The sequence below is a fragment of the Mizuhopecten yessoensis genome, unplaced genomic scaffold (genome assembly GCF_002113885.1).
Source record: "Mizuhopecten yessoensis strain PY_sf001 unplaced genomic scaffold, ASM211388v2 scaffold11173, whole genome shotgun sequence".
Taxonomy (NCBI): Eukaryota; Metazoa; Mollusca; class Bivalvia; order Pectinida; family Pectinidae; genus Mizuhopecten; species Mizuhopecten yessoensis.
In genome coordinates this window covers 2,305,800-2,329,247 of record NW_018408916.1, presented here as the reverse complement: position 1 = coordinate 2,329,247, position 23,448 = coordinate 2,305,800, and the positions used below count along the sequence as shown (strand labels likewise).

At 34.9% G+C, this 23,448-nt stretch overlaps 2 protein-coding genes across 6 annotated transcripts in view; one reads left to right on the top strand and one right to left on the bottom strand.

Moving 5' to 3' along the window:
* LOC110467384 (kinesin-like protein KIF28P) overlaps positions 1-4,439 on the bottom strand; it is a 37,848-nt gene extending 33,409 nt beyond the window's left edge. The window contains exon 1 of one of the 3 annotated variants that reach the window (XM_021524509.1): positions 4,376-4,439. The gene's annotated coding sequence lies outside the window, so the exon portion shown is untranslated. The remainder of the gene's footprint in view (positions 1-4,375) is intronic. The other 2 variants (XM_021524508.1, XM_021524507.1) reach the window with 2 other exon arrangements.
* A 16,107-nt stretch (positions 4,440-20,546) lies between these two features.
* LOC110467381 (mucin-17-like) overlaps positions 20,547-23,448 on the top strand; it is a 41,496-nt gene continuing 38,594 nt past the window's right edge. For 2 of the 3 annotated variants that reach the window (XM_021524505.1, XM_021524503.1), the window contains exon 1: positions 20,547-20,588. In XM_021524505.1, the coding sequence (XP_021380180.1) occupies positions 20,556-20,588 (33 nt within the window). In that variant the 5' untranslated portion in view covers positions 20,547-20,555. Of the gene's footprint in view, positions 20,624-23,448 lie in introns of all 3 variants that reach the window. The other variant, XM_021524504.1, reaches the window with a different exon arrangement.

Here is a 23,448-nt window from a genome sequence, read left to right as displayed (position 1 = left end):
TAAGTCCGTGGTTATATTAAGTCTCAATTGTGTGTATTTATCAATTTTCGACGACCAATTAATCTTCAAGATTAAGCATTTAAATTCAACTTCTAAAAAGATAAACTAAATGTGGCATGCCTTTTACGTTCTTAGGATAAGGAGTGAGCTATACAAAAAAAAAATCAAGTGCTTTTCAAATTCTGATTTTATGGATTCTACTTTTTTTCAGTTTGTCTGCAGTGCACTTCACAGTCTGTCAGACACGAATTCAATCATAGGTTACACATAAGTAATATCCGTACATAATTGTTTCTTTACGATCAGTACGTTTACATTTACGCAATCACTTCAGTTCCTGCGAAATCTTTCCTAATCATGTTGTAATTATTATGATTGTTAAACTATACATGTTTTTGTTGCTGATAACGAGTAGTTGCATGTCTTCCATTTATGATTTTAGAAATTGTTCCTAACCAAGTTAATAACCGTTCATTGAACACATTTATAATGTGATGAGGTTACCTTTGGATTGATATTGTAAACAGAGACCTATTTCTCTGATGTAGATTATTATTTCCACCCTTATGTGGGCCTCGCTTATATTCCCATTTGTTTATCTCCACGGTTGTGGTTGCTAACTTCGTCTGCCGCACGCCCACCCCATTACGTATATTACATATCTATACATACAATGGTTATTTCAAAATGTATTCATGAAGATCTCTGTTGTCATTCGAACTTTAGCACTCGGCAACCCAAATATACCACGCACTGTCAGCTTAATACATTAAGATATAAGTTTGAATTACCATTCATTTCATAATGAGAAAGTCGAAAATAAAAAATGGAAAGCGTAACCGAGTCCTCCGTCTACATGTAGTTTATGATGTCCAGGATCTAGTTCTAGTTCATTAAAAATTTCAAAACAGGTTTTGTTAAAATATGTTGACAAATATGAATATTGTTACCATATTATCCAATGGTCATTTTGATTTCCAAGACGTGCGCATTCGTTTTCGACACTTTTATTATATAGTTATGTGAAACTTTTTTTTCTATTTGCGACTTCTTAAGAAAACTCCTCAAAACCTTGTATTCCTGGTGTGTCTTTATTGTTGACATAGTGCGTTTATTATTTTTCCAGTCGTAGACTGAATACATTTGGTGGAAAAAGAGTTACCAGTGCATTTAAATGACGTCAGATAGTACTCGTTTCACTCACTGTCGGCGTCGTCTGTTACGTACAATGTACAGCATAACGCCTATATCTTTTTTTTTTNTTTTTTTTTTTTTTTTTTTTTTTTGAACAAATTTTATTATATATATAAATCAACATATGTAAATGGATAAGATAACAGGCTAGGCCTATATCAATCTTCTCCATGATGGTGTAAGTATGATATTATATATATACATGTAATGTAATTAAATTCATACACTCAGTCATACATTCATACAATTAACTACTTACACTCTCTATACACACTCGTGTCAATATTCATTCACTATATGATATTTACAATATTATCTAAATAGACAAGCAACTATCAACAATTATAATTGAATTAGGTTAATTACAGCAAATAATTCATTTAATTATATATACATGCAAAAAAACCCCATATATAATAGTTTGATAGAATTTAAACATTTAGTTACATCATCCTAATCGTTTAGATGCATTGATGTACTTTTCAACATTGGACAAAATCAGTTTATTTATTTCAGAAGGTAAGTCAGTACTTCCAGATGTCAAAAGTTGAACATTTAAGTATCCAGCTCTTGTATAGATATCAGGGATCAGGGGCGTTTCTAGGATATTTGAAAGAGGGGGCGTAGAATCAAATCGTTTTTGGACCTTTTTTTGCTAAAAAACTACGGATCACCCATCGGATTGGGGAATCAGTATAAAAAGAAATCAGAGTATGTGTTTAATTAATGAATATGATAAATTGCCATATTCAATACAATATTAGCAGATTACGATAGGGTTTTTTTGTTTGTTTTTTTTTTTGAAAGGGGGGGGGGGGGGGGGGGGGGGGGGCGTACGCCCATTACGTCCTCACCTGGACCCGCCCCTGTGGATTAAGTTCCTGGAATTAGAGTAGTTTGGACAAGTGGAGAAGAAGTGTTCAGAATTTTCAATTGGATGACCACATGAACAAGAAGAATCAGGAGATAGATGGTCAGCAAATTTGTATCTTATCAGTTTGGTTTCTCGGTTTCTGTTTGAAATCCTGATGATTGTCCCGAAAAGTTCCACTTACTACTGCAGAAAACAAAACAACATACAAACTGTATAAATCCCCGTGATTTTATTTGTCACATCCCGATGAATATCCAAACCGGATTTCTTGGAAATCCTTGTCTCTGAAATATTGAATTATTAAGAAAACAAATGATTTTTTTTTTCTCAATTGGATGTCTGATAAGCTAGTAGTAAAATGCGACCAGTTAGTTCTTCATAAAAAACCTTAGTGGCTGGTAGCCAGTCTACGGATTTCTTCGGATAAAGTTTTTTTTCGCCTGACGATGTTCTAATAGAGTCGATACAATAATTGGTCAAAAAATGTTCATCCGTTTAAACTAAAAATTCAAAATTTCAAGATTCAAAATATTTATTTGCACATTTGTAACACCAAAGTAGTTTGAAGGCAAAATAGTAAAACACAGTAAAATCTAGAGAGTGTTTAAACTGCGAGTTGTTTGTAGATAATATTGTAGATAATATTGAGGTCAAATAATTGGTGTCTAAGGTAACATCATTGTGATTAGGAATGCATTTTTCAAAATATTCTTTTCTAGCAGATTCATTAAGGGAACAGTGAAAAAAGAAGTGTTCTCCATTTTCTAACACCACATTTTTTACAGAATCTCTGACCTCTTGGTATGCTTTTGAGACGCCCCATGGCTAGCTCCAGCTTGTGTTCACATAAACGAAATGAAGTAAACATTTCCCTTAAATTACTATTGTTAATGTTAAGGTATTTATCCAACGTAACTGCATTATCAGCAGTTTTAACTAGTCCATTGCTAAACTTTTATGACATCAGTATCGTACAATTTTAATACGCAATTTCACAGTGGACTGATATGAAACTTATCAAATAATATTCCAATACTTTCCATAAAAAATAATGATCAAATATTTTTGTCATAAAAAACATTGAACATTGAACCAGAGACTTATATATACTTTATATATGGTAGCTGACCCACATTCGAAATCCTAATGGTTCCGCTCTCGATATTCCGTCTTTGCGTATTGCAGAGTTATCTTTTCTTGAGAGCAGGTATTGATTGTTACGTCATTGGTTTGTGAGAGAAAATTACGTCGTTTTCTCAAAAAATGATGACGTTACTCTCACAAACAAATGACGTAACAAGCAATACCTGCTCTCAAGAAAAGATAACTCTGCAATACACATACATGTCGAGAGCGGAACCTTTGGATTGTTTACCTTACCCATTTTAGCTGATGGCACCGGGTTGTGAGTAAATGAATCCAACACATGTACAAGTTAAAATCGTTCGAATTATTTCTATTACAGACAAAAACATGTAGAATTTACTATGAATAAAAACCATGTATCATTAAGGTGGGTGTTTTTTTTACCGAAAGTTTATCTTAACCACTGAAACGTGTAAAATTACGTCTTTGACCACATATAGTAACACAGACAGTGTTTGTGTCGACAGAGTTATGTCCCTTATCTGTTTGATATATTAGACTTCTGGTCAGTTACCTGGTCAAAATGTAGCTAAATCAGTGACAGTAGGTGTAATAAAATTGTGTCTTCTTGTATGGAAAGCCGTTATTTGGTACCAGAAATTAAGAGTTCGATACGTTGATATCAAGTACAAGGATGGTGTTTATTCAGTTACATACCATGCATATACATATCAGTATACAAAATACATATCATGAAAAATCCTACTTGAACAATATAGCTATCATAAACACTAGGAATTACTTATCAATCAAGAAATATATGCTCGCGGAGCTTAACTGTTAGTTAAAATAAACCTTACATGTACATTGTTTTCCTACAAGTTTGAATTCACGACTCACCACAGGTTATGATTTATAGATTTATCTATGCCTTACAACTTTCTTTAGTTTCCTGTGAGACCGACTTCACGGTTCAACACAGGTTATAACATATAGAGTTATCTAAACCTTAAACACAATTACTTTCTTGTGACTCCGCATTACGTGGCTCACGCAAGTTATCGAAATATATTCAAATACTCCCTAAATTAGTATTTGTAACTTATTTTCCTCCGAGCCCAACTTCACGGTTCACCGAAGGTTGTGAATATGAATTGGAAATATATAAGTACTACATTAACTAGATAGAGTATAATTTCAGTTCCTATAAAAATGCCATACCTTTCACAAGAGTTACCTCGCTTGGTACACTCAGGATCTCTACCAGCTCGACCGATTCAAAACAGACCGCAATCCGCTTTTTATATCGAATAGCGCGTGCAACAATGGTAACGCAAAACATAACATTCTTGAAATACAATTTTACAATTACATATGTAATTCTTTCTTATGGACAAAATCAGTACGAATTACAAAGACTCCGTTATCTTTAACGTATGATACTATTAATAGCTGACGAAATAACCCGGAAGTTACGTCACGTATACAACGACATATAGATTGCGGGAAAGTTTGACGTCCGACTTTGTGAAAAAAAATTAACTGGCAAAACATATAAACCGACTCTCTTGACGATTATAAAGATATTGTTGATATCACATTGACATAGAGATACACTTGTAATGATAAATACGATTTTAGCAAGCCGCTATATAGAGAATTACTCTCTTTCTAAGATAATATATTATAACGAATGTCAACAAATCCCAGTTTCACAACAGTAGGCCGGTAAACTACATTCCCGTGCCAAATTAATGTTCACAATCGTTATCCCTCTTTTAATACTCATCCATTTATATGTTGTGCCTGAATTCCCAAGCTGCCTTTGGTGCCTAATCTCCATGTACAGGTCTCTGGTTCAAAGTCTTCTAAATAAATATATACTTAGGACTAGCTGTCAGGGCTTCATAGGAAAATAGTTACAAGATTACCAGAATTTACATAACCCAGACAACTGTATATTTTGCTGCACTGTACCAAATCATGCGTAATAAATGGTAATGATACATCCGACTTTTTCATGTGCAATGTCGGGGTAAAACAAGGAGAAAACTTATCGCCATTTTTGTTTTCCCTCTTTCTTAACGATTTAGAGGATTTCCTCAATCAACGTAATGTTTCTTGTTTGAATGAAGTGTATGCTCTAAGTGATCAAAATTTAGGTTTGTGCTTAAATTGTTTATTATATTATATGCTGATGATACAGTGCTTTTGTCAGAAACACCAAATGGCCTAGTACAGAACGCATTGAATGAATTCCAAAATTATATATGGAAATTAACAGTTAATACCTAAAAAACTAAAGTTTTGATTTTTGAAAAAAGAAAAAGTAAAAGAGACCATCACTTAACGTTAAATAATGAGATTTTAGAAATACAAGATTCGTACACATATCTTGGAATAATATTAAACTACAATGGTGTTTTTACAAAAGCCAAAAGTAAACTAACAGAGCAAGCAAAAAAAGCTTTATATGCATTCCTGTAGATCTTCAACTGAAATTATTTGATGCACTTGTGTCACCCATTTTATTATATGGATGTGAAATCTGGGGCTATGAAAATACAAAAAGTATCGAAAAAATGCATTTACAGTTTTGTAAGGAAATTCTTAACATTCGGAAGAGCACCCAGAATTATATGATATATGGTGAGTTAGGAAGGTATCCCATAGAAATTAAAATCAGTGGATCGAAATTATCTAGTGTGATGTATAAGTTAATGTACAATTTGCACCAGAATTCTTTATTATTTTTTAAATGTTTAACGTATATACGAGATATCTTCAACAATGCTGGATTTAATAATTTATGGACTTTCCAAATATCATGTACAATTAATAGACAATGCTTGAAAACTATCATTAAGCAGAGATTATGCGATCAATTCATTCAAAGTTGGTTTCATGATGTTGAAACCTCCTCGCGAGGGCAAGTTTACTCCTTATTCAAATTTCAGTTTAATATTGAACCATATCTATTAAAGCTAAATCGTAATGAACGAAAAGTAATACGTTAATTTAGAACATCAAATATAAAATTTCCTATAGAAACAGGAAGATGGAATAGAGTCACACGCGAGGAAAGGTTATGTCCCCTATGTAATTACTGTGTTGGGGACGAATGCCACTACTTATACCAATGTACTAATGTATCTGTTGTAGCTCTTAGACAACTTTATATACCAAATTATTATTATGTCAACCCAACTTATATCAAAATGAAAGGAATGTTCTCAATATGTAACACGGTACTTTTCACAAAAGTAAGTAAATTTATACAAAAAGTAATGAAGCTACTTAATATCTAAAATAAGTTAGCTAAAAGAGTTATTGAAATGGGTTGTTATTATATAAATTGTATCATGTGTCATATTATGTGTGTACTATGTCCATCAATGTATACTATGTAATATGTGACCTCTTGTTACGCACGTATATTGTGGCGTGAGTGTAAAAATAAAACTTGAAACTTGTACAGGTACCACTATCATACACGGCTCACAATATAAAGGCCTTCTGCAGTATGCTATTCTTGTCTGTACTATTTGTACATTGACTAATTGTCAATAGTAGTCGAAGACTAATGGTATGACGTCGACAACGGTGAGTTTTGTCTGAGTTACGCTGTGTGTAAGTTAGTTTGGCGTACTAACATTGCTCCGGAGGGCTACATTGGGTTACTTCCCTTAGATCTCTTTGTGACTACAGTAAAATGTAATATCAGGAAAAGAAAATATTGTCCTAATCAAACTTCATAAGTCAAATTTCAGTAGAATTAATTTATTAATTTTCATTTAATATTTACCAACGATATTTTAACAGTGTCAATCATGTTGTCAGATTCTTTCACCTTAAAATAAATATAATTATGAAACAATTTTCTTAGACAACTCAGTTTATCTATAATTTTTCCTATATACTGAAACAAATCCAATTATTCGTTACTCTGGTTTCTCTTCAAACCACGCATAAATCTTTCGCCTTTTACTAAAGATTTCCGTGGAGAGGAACATTCAATGAGTCTATAGACTATTTTTTCAACCCTGCCTAGCGCAGGGTAACAAAACCAATGAAAATAAGCACCTTACTAATACTGCCCGCTCGTATCTAATGGCTAATTACCCAAATCCACTTGCGTCGTGGCATGCGTGCACACATTTAAAAAAAATCCTCATTTAATCTATATTTCGACGTATTTGAAACACATATACTTTCGTAATTAGTATAAAATCGTATACACATTCTGTGAAAAAGTTTTTGATTGATCACGTCCTTTACATCTTACCAATTTGCTGGTAATTTCTAATGTGTTCGCGGAAAACTTGACAAAAACGATTAACAGGATGTGAGCAGCATGGTGTGTACGAGTCTACAACTAGCCTTGTGTTTCTTGTAAAACTCTCCAATTTCCTATTTATGAAACACAAATCGCTATCTAGAGTTATTGTTTAGCTACATTTGATAATTGCTCATTTTACAATGGTCAGCGCATGGTATGTAGGTTTTCAGTTATATATTTCACAAGTTTTCACATAAAATGTATAATGGCGGCGAACATAGGAAATTCATCAATCTCTGTTACATGAATGAGAAACATTCAGGTAACCGTTAAATCAGTTCCTAATAGAGTGTTTCTCTCAGTAGTAGCCCATTCCAGTTTCTATGCCACTAACAACACCTCGCCTTTGATATATAATAATCACGGAAGATGCGAAGTGTGGCCAGTATTTTTTTTAAAAACGGCCATTAAAAATCATGCCTATGCGACACTTCCTCAAGACTCTCTAGGTTTTACGAGGGCATTCCGCACAACCAACCTCTCTAAGTTCAGAAGTGCCCTTACATCCCTTGAAATATAGAAACACTCTCCTGGCCCATCCTGTTCAATACGTGCCCCCTTGAAATATAGAAGTGCTCTTATGCCCCTTCCCATTTCCCCCTTGAAATAATGGAGTGCTCGCATGCGATCTGTAATAAACCATATAGTTATAAATTCGTTATCGTTAACAAAAAATATTTCAAAAGATCTAAAACAAATGTTCTTCATAGGAATAGTCATGATAGCTGTAAAGGTATGTTATTGAAGATATTGAACGATTTTTCTATTTACAGACTGTGTCTTAATGCCTCTTCAAGCCATCAGACATCTAGAACATATCAAATAAGAATGTTACAATAGCGGCATAAATACAGCATTATGCGGTTTTCAAATTTTAACCTATAATTGCATTATAAACAGCCCTGTCACGGGATAGCAGGTTCTATACATTTCAGAAACCGTTCAACATTATTCTTAACCCCGAAATTCAGTAAATAAATTAAACACGATATTTCGGGTACGCTTGGATATATATACACGCGAACTTTTGGCCATGTTATGTTAAAGGGTAAATAAATAGACATTTTAAATAACATCATAGCGTCGTTAATTATCATTGTTTTATCAGTTACTTGAGCTTTACTGTTTGACGAAGGACAAAATTACATAAAGCAACGATACTCTGGACGTCTTCATATGACCTCGCCTGTTGTGGGGACGCAAAACGTTGAAAAACCAAACAAAATAATTAAAGATAGAAGCGATAAAACAGCCAAACAGTAGCTAAATAATCAAGATTTAATTGACACAGTGACGTCATTCAACAGAATTACAATTACAGGAGGTGACTAGACGGTTGATTTAGACAGTATAACATAGATAGAGTGAGATAACTTGGCGTGTGGTATGCAATTCACTGGATCACCAAGTAGCTCTACGTTCTCTAACGATAAACAACACCACCAATCTACTCACTTCATTGATGACAATCTGATTTATTGGTGCACTTCCCTCATCACGGCTACAAACAATGAAAACAATGACAACGTTTGTGAAAACAAGAAAACACAAATGAAAACAAGGATGGAAACAACGACAACAACCAACAAAACTCACTCGGGAAATTGAAGTTAGTAAAATGCGAACTTGACAAAAACAAATCCCACGGTTTCAAAGAGATTGCCACCTGACACGAATCCCTATTGATCTTTGTATAACTGTGTACATGTAATGTTTTGTTAGATATTGGCGGGATTAAAGTCATGTGAACTCAATGGAACTGGGTGTTTGATTTTTGTTTGCACTGTTCCGTGTTTATTTTTTTCGTCAAAGCAAGCACATCAGTGCTATTTGTCATCTGCCACATTGGCACCTGACGTCCCCTTAGCTGTGGGTAGGACGTAAAACCCTACACGACCAGGAAATATGGGTGAATCTGCTCTCTAACGCCGAAACTAACATCTTAACATTGATATTGAAGTTTGTCAACTAACAAAAGTTAATATGGTTGGTATTTTATTATAAAGCATGCATCAAACAATTCAAATTGATTGAGAACTGATTTCTCAAAAATGAATCACACGATTAGGAGCTGCTCACCTGACATGAATCCCTATTTGGTTTTGTAGAACTGCATACATGTCGTGTTTTGTTGGATATTGGCGGGATTCGAGTCATGTAAACTCCAACGAACCGGATTTCCTATATTTGTTTGCATTGTTTTATTTGTATTTATCGTACTTGGAAATGAAGATTTTGGTTCATCAACAGCAACAGAAGTAGAAAAACAATAAATGAAACAAATATTAATCATTAGAACAGCATTTGTGAAAACAAGAAATCAAAAATAAAGCACCACGGTTAAAAGAATAGCAACAACCAACATAACCAAATTAACAACACATTTTGGTTACCTTAGTTACTTGAACAGCTGGTACAGCGGCATCAGACAGCATCCATAAACAAAGTGTCTTTAAAAAGTATATTATATCATCTTTATTTTACATTTGATACATGGGCACGGCTGCTCTGTAACAAAAAATCATCAAAGAAGCTGCCCACAGGGCATGCATCCCTATTGGTCTTTGTATAACTGCTTACATTGATCATGTCATGTTTCGTAGGATATTGGCGGGATTCAAGTCCTGTGATCTCCAAGGAACCTGGTATACGATTTTCGCTTGCGTTTGCCTATTTTTAGGTAAGAACTTCTTGAAAATAACAAGAAAAAAAATAATAAAAACGGCAACAATACAGTTTTTGTTTATTGAGTTATTTGCTAAATTATAAGTACTGCAGCATAAGGCAACACAAAACAACGCATTGATTTTATTTCTCGTGTAAAACATGTGCAATGCCTTTTCTTTTTGGCATTGATCATGACACACAAACGTTGATATTGAAGCATGCCGGCTAGCAAACGTCAATGTAATTATTATTTCGCCATAAATTTCTCAGGTCGCATTAGGATATAATGAACTTGACAAACATATATCACACGGCTACAAAGAGGTGGCAACTTGACATGAATCCCTATTGGACTTTGTAGCTTCCATCGTGACCCAAGTCGTGCTCCGTTGGATATTGGCTGGATTCAAGTCGTGTAAAATCCATGGAACCCTTGTTTGCTTTTCCCCATGTTTTGTAATGAAGACGTTCGTAAAAGCAACACCTTTTGTCAAAAGCAAATTGGAAAAGAGAATGAAAACAATGACGAGTCATTCGTGAAAATAAAAGAGGATGATAACAACAGGAACAACCAACAGAGCTAAACAAAAACAACGATATGATGTTACATTACCATTATTTAGTTTGCATATATACATAAAGGGAGACAATTATAAACAAAAATAGTGTGTGTGTAATAAGGTAGCTCTTCGACCTTGCAATAACATCGTAATCTTGAAATTGAAGCAAGTCAACCAACAAAAGTCTTAATGATTATCATTTCTTTACAAACATTCACGTCAAGCAAAAGCAAATGGTAGCTGTGGTTACAAAGAGCTGTGCACAGGATATACATCCCCATTATGTTTTGTGCAGGTGACTATATGTGCATGTCGTGTTTCGATGGTTATTGGTGGGATTCGAACCTGTGAACTCAACTCAATGCAACACGGTCTTTTTAAAATTTACATGCCACATGTTCGTCAAAAGCAACAGGTGTCGTGCCAACAACAAAATCAACACAAGAGTGAAAACATCCTAAGATAAGTTAACAACAAAGGCAACAATTTAAAAAAATAAACGTAAAACTAAGATAAGTTAACAACAAAGGCAAAAATTTAAAACAATAAACGTTACGTGTTTGTCTACCTCCTTATTTTCCCACACAGCTGTTGCGCCTGCATAAGACTGAACACCCCGGTCACTCCCTGTAAGATAAAACTCGGGTGACTCGACACTTCTTTAAACCGGTTGCGGTAGGGAAATCGGCTTTTCCCCTGCGACAACCATGCTCAGTATTTTATTTCATTCCACGTGACACGTGGTTTGTTCCTCTTTGTTTATGTGTTTACATCACATGTAAAGTACGAAAATTATTTCGGTAATATAAGCAACGCACCAACCACGGATAAAGCACATACATCGCATAATGTACAGTACGCTGTGGCTTTTTCGCTTGCCATTAAGTTCTTCAGACATCTTCAAGGATAAAATAAAATGTATTTTAAAAAAAAAGGACATGCACTTAATTTTGTCGTGTAGTATATATATGCATACCTTTGTTCACGGGCATTGGAATTTATCCTAACCTTGAAACTGAAACATTTCAACATACAAGACAACGTAAGTATTATTTTCTAATCTGAAGCGAGTCGTCACAATTTTTTCCGATTCGAAAGTGAATCACATCAATTTACAATCTTGACAAAAATAAAGCCCGCGGTCACAAAGAGCTGCTCACAAGACATGAATCCCTATTGTGATCGGTACTACTTACATTAATCATGTCGTGTTTCCTTGGATATTGGCGGGATTCAAGTCATGTGAACTCCGTGGAACCGGGGTTCCTATGTTTGTTCTATTTGTAATTAACCATATATGGCAATAAAGAATTCAGTTCGTTCGATATTGACGGTACACCGAGTTTATGGAACCCGTCTTTTCTTGTTTCCGTTGCGTTGATCTGTTCTATATTTTCCATGCTTAGAATTGGAGAATTTAATTCGAGAACAGTAACAACTGTTGATATCAACTGCAATCAACAAATAAAAAACGGGAGTGGAAAGAATGATTTATGTGAAAACAAAAATGAAAACAACAGGGATGGAAACAACAGCAATAACCAACAAAGCTAATTAATAATTAATTAACAAGTCTTTTTTGTTTACCTAGTAATTGACCAGCGACATGAGTAATAACACAAGACAACAACGCATCTATAAATAGATCTGTGTTACATCAAATACACGAATATTAAGTCTCTCATTGAAATTGAAGCATGTCAACAAACGCTTTTCAATGTTATGCTATTTTTGTACAGTGTTCATATAAAGTTTATTTACCATTGTCAGAATACCGACAAAATCAAACCCCGCGGTTACAAAGAGAATGCCACCTGGCATGAATCCCTATTGTACTTTGTATGACTGCATACATGTTCCATGTCGTGTTTCGTTGGATATTGGCGGGATTCAAGTCATGTGAACTCCATGGAACCGGGTATTTGAATTTCGTTTTCATTACTCGGTGTTTAATTTGCCACACTTTGAAATTATGGTCTATGTCCGTACATCAACAACAGCAGCGGTCGTCAACAACTGAAAAACAACAGTTAAAACAGTGAAATAAGCAAAAATGAAAATCAACATTACGCAGCAACCACAACAGCTTGATTAAAAACTATTTCGTTTTTGTTTACTTACGTTCTTTCCATCAAGCTGCTGAGAGGATTATGACAACATCTCTGGTCCACAGACTGTTATTAGTTGCGATAAGAAATCGATCTTGCCAGAGTGTCCGTCTACGTAATACTTCATTTGTTCCTTTTTGTTTGAATATGTATACCACGAATAGAGAAAAAAAATCGCTCGTCATAAATTTCCTTATGTATCTCCGAGAAAAATAAGCAACGCTATCTTTTTAAATATTACATAAACTTTATTAATCCTATACAACATTCATACATCTGCACACTGGCCTTGAAATTGACATCATAACATTGAAACACGTCAACAAACGTCAGCACGATTTTCCGTTTGGAAGCGGATCGTCACAGAATCGTTTCCTATCAAAACCACACATCATGTAAAATTGCAACTTGACAAAAATAAACTCCACACCTACAAAGAGTAACTCACATGACATGAATCCCTATTTGGTTTAGTATAACTGCAACACATGCTCAATGTCGTATTTCCTTGGATATTGGCGGGATTCAGGTCATGTAAACTCATGGGCCGGGTTTATATTTTAGTATATGGCTCCGTTTGTCAATAGCAATAAATTAAAATAAAGAATTAGGTTCGTTCAATTCGACTGTCCATTCTGATTTTCGCAGAAATATGAAAGCCGTCGATTCTCCGGTTCCCGATCCGAATATTTGACCGTTTAGCTCATCAAAATATGAAGAGGAAAAAGCAACGCTTAGTTTTTGAAATATTATATCAACCTTATTTATCAATTGAAATTGAAACACGTCCATGACCGTTTGGAAGCGCACAACATTGTTTCATTTCAAACATACGTATCATGTAAAATTGCAAATTTGACAACAATAAACTCCACAGCTACAAAGAGTAACTCACAGAACACGAATCCTTATTTGGTTTTGTATAACTGCAATACGTGCTCAATGTCGTACTTCCTTGGATATTGGCGGGATTCAAGTCATGTAAGCTCCATGGAACCGGGTTTTCTATTTTGGTATATTGTCCCGGTTAAAAATACCTCTGCTTGCTGGCCTTGAAATTCAAGTCATGTAGACTCTATGGGACCGGATTTTCTATCAAAGTATATTGTTTCGTTTGTAAATAACAATATATTGAAATAAACAATTCGGTTCATTCATTTTTAGGAACTACAGCATAACAACACTGACAGTTTTGGACAATCTGAAACTCGGTTAACGACTGACAAAACACGTGAAAACGGACCGCATTCCATTTTCCAAATATTCTGATAAATATTTCAAGATATTCCCAAAAACAACAATAACTGCGTTTACATGTTTTTTGTGCTTCAAACATGAACATATTCGTTTACCTGTTAAACGTTTTCCGTGTTGAATCCACTATTGTTTGTCTTTTTAAAGTTTCGAAGTTCCAAACTTTTCAATATGGTGATCTTCTTGCAGAGGCAGACGACTTCGTTTCAATGCGTTATGTTCAATGAGATATGCGCATGCGCAGTAGATCAGAATAAAATTTCTGCGAAACGATTGGCTGTAAGGAAAGGAGAAACACATCTCGCCACTTTTGATTGATGGGTGTCTCAGACTTTTGAGGGCGGAGCTTCTGGTTTCAATGTCAATTTCATCCGACACTGACATTGAAATGGGATCAAATGCAGGCGAACTTTGACAAGGGAAGCGTAGGATAAAAATACATTTATATCAAGTTTTACAAAATAAATGTATTTTCCTGACACATTCGCAAATTCCCTAATTATCAATCGCATTGGAAAATTAAAATATTACGACACAAAAAAGGCTCCACACAATATCTTTTTTATTTCAGAAAAAATGGGCGAGTAGCCCCGGGCCAGAGGCAACTCTATTTTTTTTCCACAGATGTGTTACTCGTTACCTCCTGTCATGTATTCACGTCCTAACTTGCTGTGATTTCCTACTCATAATACGTTGAGTATGTTATTATATAAGAGTATGGATGTGAATAAGCCTGTCAATCCAATGCTATAATATCGTATTTTTCTCGTTATGTAACCAAGCTAGCTTGTGCTTGTTTGAAACACTGTGATAATAAGAGGTACAGACTAGCAATAAAAATTATAGATACACTTGTAGAGTTCTTGTGAAAGAGTATTTTTGCTGTTTATATTTTAACTCAATTCTAACCTTATTTGAAAATTGAAATTCTTTCACGGAGTTCCGTTCATATCTGCAATAGCTTCCCGCCATATTTAGTCAACATAGTAGATCTATCCGACCATGAAATCTCGTACTTAGATATCTAATTCCGTGATGTAACACCTTGAAAAAAGATTCAATTACAGGATTATGTTTGGACCTATCCTGATGTGCAGGAAGTATTATTGGACGTTTTAGGGGCTTAATCAATATAAGCACGGAATTAGCTATCTAAGTCCGTGATATTAGGTAACATAAATATCCCAATCCCACCGTCCCCACCCAGGGACGTATAATATATACTGTCCCTGCCCCACCTCACCAAATAACGGTATATTTATTAGCGGGGGCGGGGTAGGGGTGGAATTCACCGATGTGTTTCATCCGTAAATATCTGTTAGTTCCCAGGTAAATCATTTACCACGTTACCGTTATCAGACGCACTTCACAGACATACTGGCATGGGCCCTGCTGTAACTCGCAGGTCATAGAACATATATTGTATAGGTAGTATACCTACATGCGGCAGAAAGTGATGTAAACAGCTGGGCACTGTACAGGTATATATACACAGGTGAGAACGTGTACCAGGTGGTCGTCATGTTGTGAATTACAACCCTATATAGTATCGACTCCGTGTATCCTAATAAGACAATAGACCCCGCCCCCTCTCGCGCCGTCCCTCATTCCCACTCTACAGCCTCAGCACTCGTAACACCTTCAGTCCCCTGAAACTCGATGACATGTGTTTGGGAAACTTTGATATCTGAAAAAAATTATATTTGGGTAGTCTGCTGTATCCCGATCTTATTCCGACCCTCAATCACATTTCACACAGTAATCACCTTGAACGTAAATGTCACATAAACTTCTCAATTATTGAAACGGAAACTCTAAAGGGTATTTTTATTTTATCGAAACTTAAAACTCGTGGTTTATACACTATTTTATTGATATGATTCAGCCTTCCTGTCCATAGGTTTCAGTTTTGATAAAAAAATACCCTTAAGAGTTTCCGTTTCAATAATTGAGAAGTTCCTTATGTAGAAACTTTACCGATAGCCTCAGTCTCATTTAGGATTAACCCGGTAAGTTTTTTTCTCCGAAGCATGTTTTGCACAATCCTACTACTTTACTTTTACCTGACATGTGCTTGAATCGATTGGTCACTTCACCATCTCACCGAAATAAAAATTAAAAAAAATCGGGCTTGAGCTGGAAGTTAGACGCTTAAATCAATACCCGCCTTTTTAATGTACATCGGATGAGTAAAACTGAAATCATGAGTCACCATTCAACAGAACACGTGTTAACGTGACGTCATTCATACATGCTAAACTAAAAAAAATCTCATACAAGAAACTACACCGACTTGACTTCCGTGTTGTACCTAGGACTTGACCAATTATAGCAGACAAGTTTGTTTAAAATGTCTAATGTTACTATCATCAGTTGTATCACGGACTTAGATAATCTAATTCCGTGGTTGTATTCCAACAATATTTTATTTTTTTATGGTTGTAAATTGTATAAAAATTTGAGAAACATTTTTGTGTTAGTTCTCATCTTTGTCGACTCGATTCACAGCTAGCCGTCATCAATAGCCTGTCAACGAAACGGAAAGCGAAATCTATGTGCCAGCCTTGATCTTTTTAAGGGTTTCTTTAAATATTTGTTTATTTTTTTTAAATTTCCATATACGTCATAATTATATATAACTCGCCAAATAACCAAAAAGAATGATGAGTCATATGGCGAGCTTCATGGATGGAATGTGAAATTCCTCATGTTTTATTTCCAACAAAAGTTACACCATTTATTCCAAGATTGAAATAAAACTACTAGATAAATAAAAAATGAAAAATGTAATTGTTTGCATCCAAATATCTTTGAAAATAAAAACGGATAGGTATAACAGTATGTATGGTAAATACAAGCAATCCGACCGCGTTTCTATATAAAATTCAAAATTTCTTTGTGTGGTATAAGACCTTTCTTTCTTTCAAATTCAAGGGTTCTTAGTTTTTACCTTTCCCCTTCCGTAACAACGAATAACATGGCAAGCGATAGTGCTTGAAAATATGAGTGATGCATAATATATGGGTCCAAACTAAGTCCGAAACTCTTTATATTTTTAATTATTCTAGAGCTTAGCTGGAATTTTCTTTAGTCGAGGGTATTTCTTATGGAAGTTTAAATTTAATACTGGAAAATATTATATATATAAAAAATATTTGTCGAAAATCAGCAGAACTCCATCTTCATAGTAACACAATTATAGAAATTTAATTGAAAGAAATGATATTCGCTATCCGTCAAATATCTGTGTTTTCTTAGTGTTTTCTTACAACTTTCATAGGGGACGTTAAGAAAATTACCTGCTAAGGTATTGAATGCATTTGTAACTATCTGTGGAAGCATATTAACCGTATCTCATGATATCGGATTTTTTTCTGGTGTCACAATGGTCAAGTAAGTAAATTGATATCTATATAATCCTGTTTGTTAGTCGTTGGTTTACACCAAAGGATCTCACTCGTTAATCGCACAGGTCAAGAGCTTACGGCAACCTCTTGTGTCTCGTCTCGTTGTCCTAGAGTCTGATCCAATCATATCTTGATAAACTGCGAACACTCGTTTAGTTTAATTAGGTAGATTTTCAGTCGATAACCAAAGAAAGTGGTTTGTGTTTTTAAGAATATAATGTAATTATTCTTGGATCATCATTTTACATTTGTTTAAAAAGTAAGTTTAAGTGAGAGTCCCGTTCTTACTACATGTGTCTTCCTGACAGTTGCAAACTTTTAATTTGGAACTATATTCACAACATGTGTACTTGTGGTATACGAATATTGATAAGTATATGTGTGAAAGTTACATGTAAATTGGCAATTGGTTAGAAAGACTATTAGGAAAGAAAGAATAGAAAGACTAATACACCTCTACATAATAATAATAATAATAATAATGATAATAATATAGCGTTATAGGGTTACGCATGCTTGTTTAACTTGTTATTAGATATACAGTGCATGGGTGTTTTTTTGAACTTTTACAACTCAATCAAAATGTGTTTATGACTATATGCTAGGAGACTTTTTTCATGATTTGAATTTATAATTGTGAAAGAAAATATTTACATTCTAATGCATAATGGAATGGCACAGAAGCTTAGCTCTGTCCACTCTAAATAAATTTAAAACGAAAATAGCACACGATGGTCAAATCAGAGGTATATAAAAGGAGGATTATCAATATATTGATAAGAGCCACTTTATTAAGGAAATATTTGTCAAATGACTGATGTTTAGCTTACTAATCTTGTGCATCCCAGTGAGTGACACCTAGGTTTACAGGGTAGTCGGATGGCGCAGTGGATAGCGCAATCGCCTTTCACCCAGACGGCCGGGGTTCGATTCCCCGATCGGATGTGAAAAGGTATGGTATCGGATGTCCGACCACGTGGAATCTACTGAAAATCAAGCGCGGCGGGTAGCGAAACGTTGCGAAGCGAGCGACAATTTTTACCCAAACTATATACTGGCACTTTGATTTATAATCTTTTCGAAATAATACATGTTTGCTCTTCGAAAAAAAACAACTTGTCATGCCAAAAGATAACTTCTGAAAATGAATTCATTATAATAGCTTGAGTAAAACTGTAGAGAAAACTCACCATGAGATCGCATTCATAAAGGAAAATGACATGGGTTATCTTGTTTATGCAAGAAAAAGTTTGCATTTTTCTGTATTTAAACTTAACTGTATCGTGAGTGACAATGGCAATGAAATGAGGCCTTTACAAAACTTGGGCGAAAATATTTCAAAAACAAATTACAAAACATAGCTGTTCGCCAGCTTATGGATTTGCCGATGTATATAGATGTTATTGGCAAATATTAACATATCGTCTAAATTTAATATAGTTGACATTTTTTTTTGTATATCATTTTATCATTTTAGAGCGTCGTATAAAGTCAGGTGACAGAGAGCGATTGCAGTATGATAGGTATGAATCAATATTACCCCAGTACAGATCGGTCACTCACTCACGATGCAAACCGCTGCGTAACAGGTCAAATGAGGCCAGTGTCCGTCCTGTGTACACAAGAGCACTAAAACTGTCACGTAGTTACGTAGCACACACACGTGTGACCGCACCTGTAGAAATTGGGTAAGCCAAAAGCGAATAGGACTTGTCGGCGATGTTAGGTGCCAAAAGCAGTAAAAAGTGGAAATCCAAATATGTCTAAACTACTGCTTTAAACCATGCCAGTAATTGTATGAATTTCAAACCATATCGGAGAACTGGTTAATTACAAAATAATTATGAATAAATTGTGTATATTATGAACCGTGCCAATGTACTCTTCAACGTGGTCTTCATAATTTGAACTATGTATGACGGATTTAGAAGGTACTTCCCTCTTTTATTACCAAATTTGCTTTTAAAATGTACTTCTTAGAATGAAATCCTCTTCCTGTGTGAATTGGAACCCTCATTTGATTTTTTTTTTTGCATGTACCAATAGTATACATGTGTTCGTAGAGATATTAAAATTAGTAGAGAAATCTGGCGCAGTTATCTTTTGGAAAGATTCGAACACTGCCTTCTATAACGAGACGACCGGGTCTGAAACTCGGTATGGGTCCATAACACTTCCAAGGAAGGATTCGTTTCATGAATTCCTTAGATAAGATGATCGTGTCTCGGCACATTTTAAGACAAAAGTTATATTCTTGGACACGACAGCTATGAGGGACATTTTTTAATAGTCAGACAGTTTACATATGGAAGTAGTTTTATTATAGTGGGATATCAGTTTTGAGCACGTAAAAGAACATGGGTACTATCGTTTGACCAATAAATTACTAAAACTGAATCCGAAAAGCATTGCAGGTAGTCCTTACAATTGTCTAAAAGTGTATGGAAATGCTCCTATATTTATGGTTAACACAACCATGCGTTTTTCAATAGCATGATTTGGGTCCATGTTTGTCAATTAAAATGTCATGAGCAAAGCTATTTAACGATTAAGAACAAAATTCCACATCTAGTACATACTTATTATGTCATCAGCAAAGATATTTTAGGTATATTAATTTTTATACAAAAGAAACAAATCTTCTTTATATAAAGTTCAGCTTTACTTCATCTTTTCATTGGGATGTCGTGATTTCATTGTTTAAAAAGTATATATTTAATTTTTCTCAGTATATTTCCGACAGGAAGTTGACTTACCAATGTCCTTGCCAATGTTCTAGATTCATTAAATATGCAATTGTGTAGGGGCGTTATCAACAGGATGGAATAGCCAGGAAACTTTTGCATAGTAAAATTAGTTTTCTGAAGTAATTTAGACAATAAATGTTTCCGTAATAAATACTTATATCCCAACATTTACTTTGGTAAATAACTGTGCCGTTCTTTTTGCGTGTTTTCGCTTTCAATCACTCCGAATTTGTGACAAGACGTCTAGCTATAAAGCGCGGGAAATTCAGGCAGTCGGAATTATAACACAATACGCATGCGCAATCCACCAAGATTCTTCATGGCGGACACAGAGAACAGAAACAAACAAGAGGTTAGGATACTACCGACCGCATGGCTCTTTATGGGGTTTGTGGAGTCAATATGACTATACGATGCTTTTGTATGAGTATATCTTGGGGGTGCTGTATATCCCTTTCCTCTGAAAACTCTCATCTTTTTGTCCCAGCCGACATTGTTTACATCGTGACCCGAACCTTCCTCGGTGTCTCGCCAAAGGAAGTAGAGCAGTGCGAACACACTGTTCATCATTAATATGTCGCCTGTCTGTCTATTCTGACCACACATATCGAAAGACGACACGTCTCTCCACTTGTGTATTTGCTCTGATTGTTTATAGTTTAATGTTTATTCGTAAACTTCACATGTTCGCCAATGTTTCTTTGCATTGGTGTTGCCATTGCGAGTTGTTTCAGCCGAACAGGAAACAACGGGGCAGGTGGGGCATGGTGATGTGATTTGTGAATATTGTTGACCGACAATGTCCGTCATCATTGCACACATGCTTTGTCAAATAATATCACTCATAGTTGTTTATTTTCATTTCTTAGGCATAACAGTTTACAACTTGTGAACACGTGTTTGTTACACTGTGAAGCCCTACACTTGTGTATTGTACACGGGGACCTACAGCATTTGTAACACCGGTATGCATATGTGCGGTGTCAAGTGAAGTGTAGACTTGGCAGTATTGAAACACATGTGAAATGTCACCATAGATTAAGTATGCTATTCCATTTATAAATATTGTGTAAAACGCAATACAATGTACCAGACCAGTAGCACTAGATAAAATTATTTATTTATTGGAACAATGTAAAACTATTTGTTGCCATTAACATATAGGCCTAAAGTTATATGTCTTAGAAAAGAATTCCAAAAAACAATTTGTTCTTAAAATGAAAGGTCAAATCTACTTGTCGGAATAAAATTCAACTTACCAAAAATAAATAAATTTTGAATTGCTATGTTCAGCAATGTAACTAGATTAGTAGACTGTTGACACAAAAATTCTTTTCGTAAATTTTAGTTAGATTGATGAATTTAATTAATTATGATGGAATGGAGCAAAGGAATTGGCTACAATGTTTATGAAATATTAAAAAACACCGCTGATAGCCAAATTAAAACAAAACTGTGTAGGGGAGATATCATTTATCCTAATGTATCTGCAATGGGATCAGGATGCCAAATGGCAATGTTAAAGACCAACAATTTGTTCTGCTTCACAGGGGTACTGAGTAACATTATTTCATGGATCGTGAACTAATTCACTATATAAACTAATGAAATTCATTGAACTTGCATGTTTAAATACTTTCTTTAAAATTGTCTACAGACTATGTTTTTAGTTTATCTTCACTTGAATCAAACTCCTTACGAAAGTTTGACTGCATAATAACATAAATTTAATTATGAAATGCATAATCCATTTGTTTTTATGCCCCCTTCATAAAATGGGGGGCATATAGTGTTGTCCATGTCTGCCCCGTCCTGTCCCGTCAAACACTGAAATTAATTTCACACGCTGACGGGGGCATTTATGTCTTACAGACATTTTTCCAGGGTTCGAATTTAACCAGATTTTCTACTTGCATTTTTTCGTAAGTGGTATTTTTTCTTACTTGCTAAATGAACCAACTTGCAATTTGCATTTTTCCAACTTTATTAGACATGTTAACTTAGAATTAAATTCTAAAACAACACAGTATTAACTGACATTTTAAATTATGGTCATTGGGATGTATACATGACGCAAACCTTGCTGTGAAAGGATGCTGGCCTGCTCAGGCTATTCTAAGATATAGCATAGAAACTGCATCTTAGTTTCTTGCTCCATATGGTAGAGTATTTGGTCTTTTCTGTCTTTGTCCCGACAACCACCATCTTGTCACAGCAGGTTTTGGGTCATACTCTCTAAGGGCAACATCAGCAACTTGTCCTTTTGTTATTTTGCCGGTGCAGCGAGCTGTGAAATTTAACCTTGGGAAACCCCAATACAACCACGTGACTAGTCAAGCCTATCGTATTTGCGCTATAAATAGTAACTAAAAATAGATTACCGAAAAACATCATGCATGCGGTAAACGTCATCATTATTTGTGCAGGTACTTCCTAACGGACATACGCACGGGACATGTATCAATTGTAAACTTCCGTTAATGAAAAAACCCGAATCATTCGTTCGGCGAATGACAAGAATGCGCTTAAATGACCGCGAGTTGTCAAAGAAAGAATTTGTAAAGACCAACCATTAGAAATGAGGATTATGCAGCCCAAAATTTTCACTCGCAAAAAAATGCTGGTGTCTGAAATTTCTACTTGCAGTTTGCAATTTGCACTCGCTTTTCGCAAGTATGCGAGCTTAAATTCGAACCCTGTTTTCTGGTTAACATATATACCGTAAAAACGTAATTTGCGCACTTTTGTATAAGCAATTTCAAGGGTTTTTTTTCAAGAAAAGATTGATGATTCTGGCAGACCACAGTCTTGAACACCAGAGTTTATCTCCGTAATGTAATTGTGTGAAATCCAGTTGCTAACAATCATATTTCTTTAACTCCATGCTACTTTTTTTTTTAAACAACCATTTTTATGGGGAAAGGACTGTAGTTCTTAAAGATCAGTCATCTGTTACATCTTGCAACAAATGTCAATTAGAAACCGTATTTATTGATAATTTGTATCAAAGTTTTAATTAATGTCATGCCATGATTGGTCGGTCCCTGATTACTCCCAACATGTTGACAGAAAGAACCAAGCTGTTTCCCATTGGAAGCAATATACATGTTTTAGTAATAGTTCTTGGTGTTGTGCTTTCAAAATTGTGAAAGATTTCAGGCTGAGAAAGACTAATAAGAATAAGTAGACTCAATTTATAGATACCCAAACTT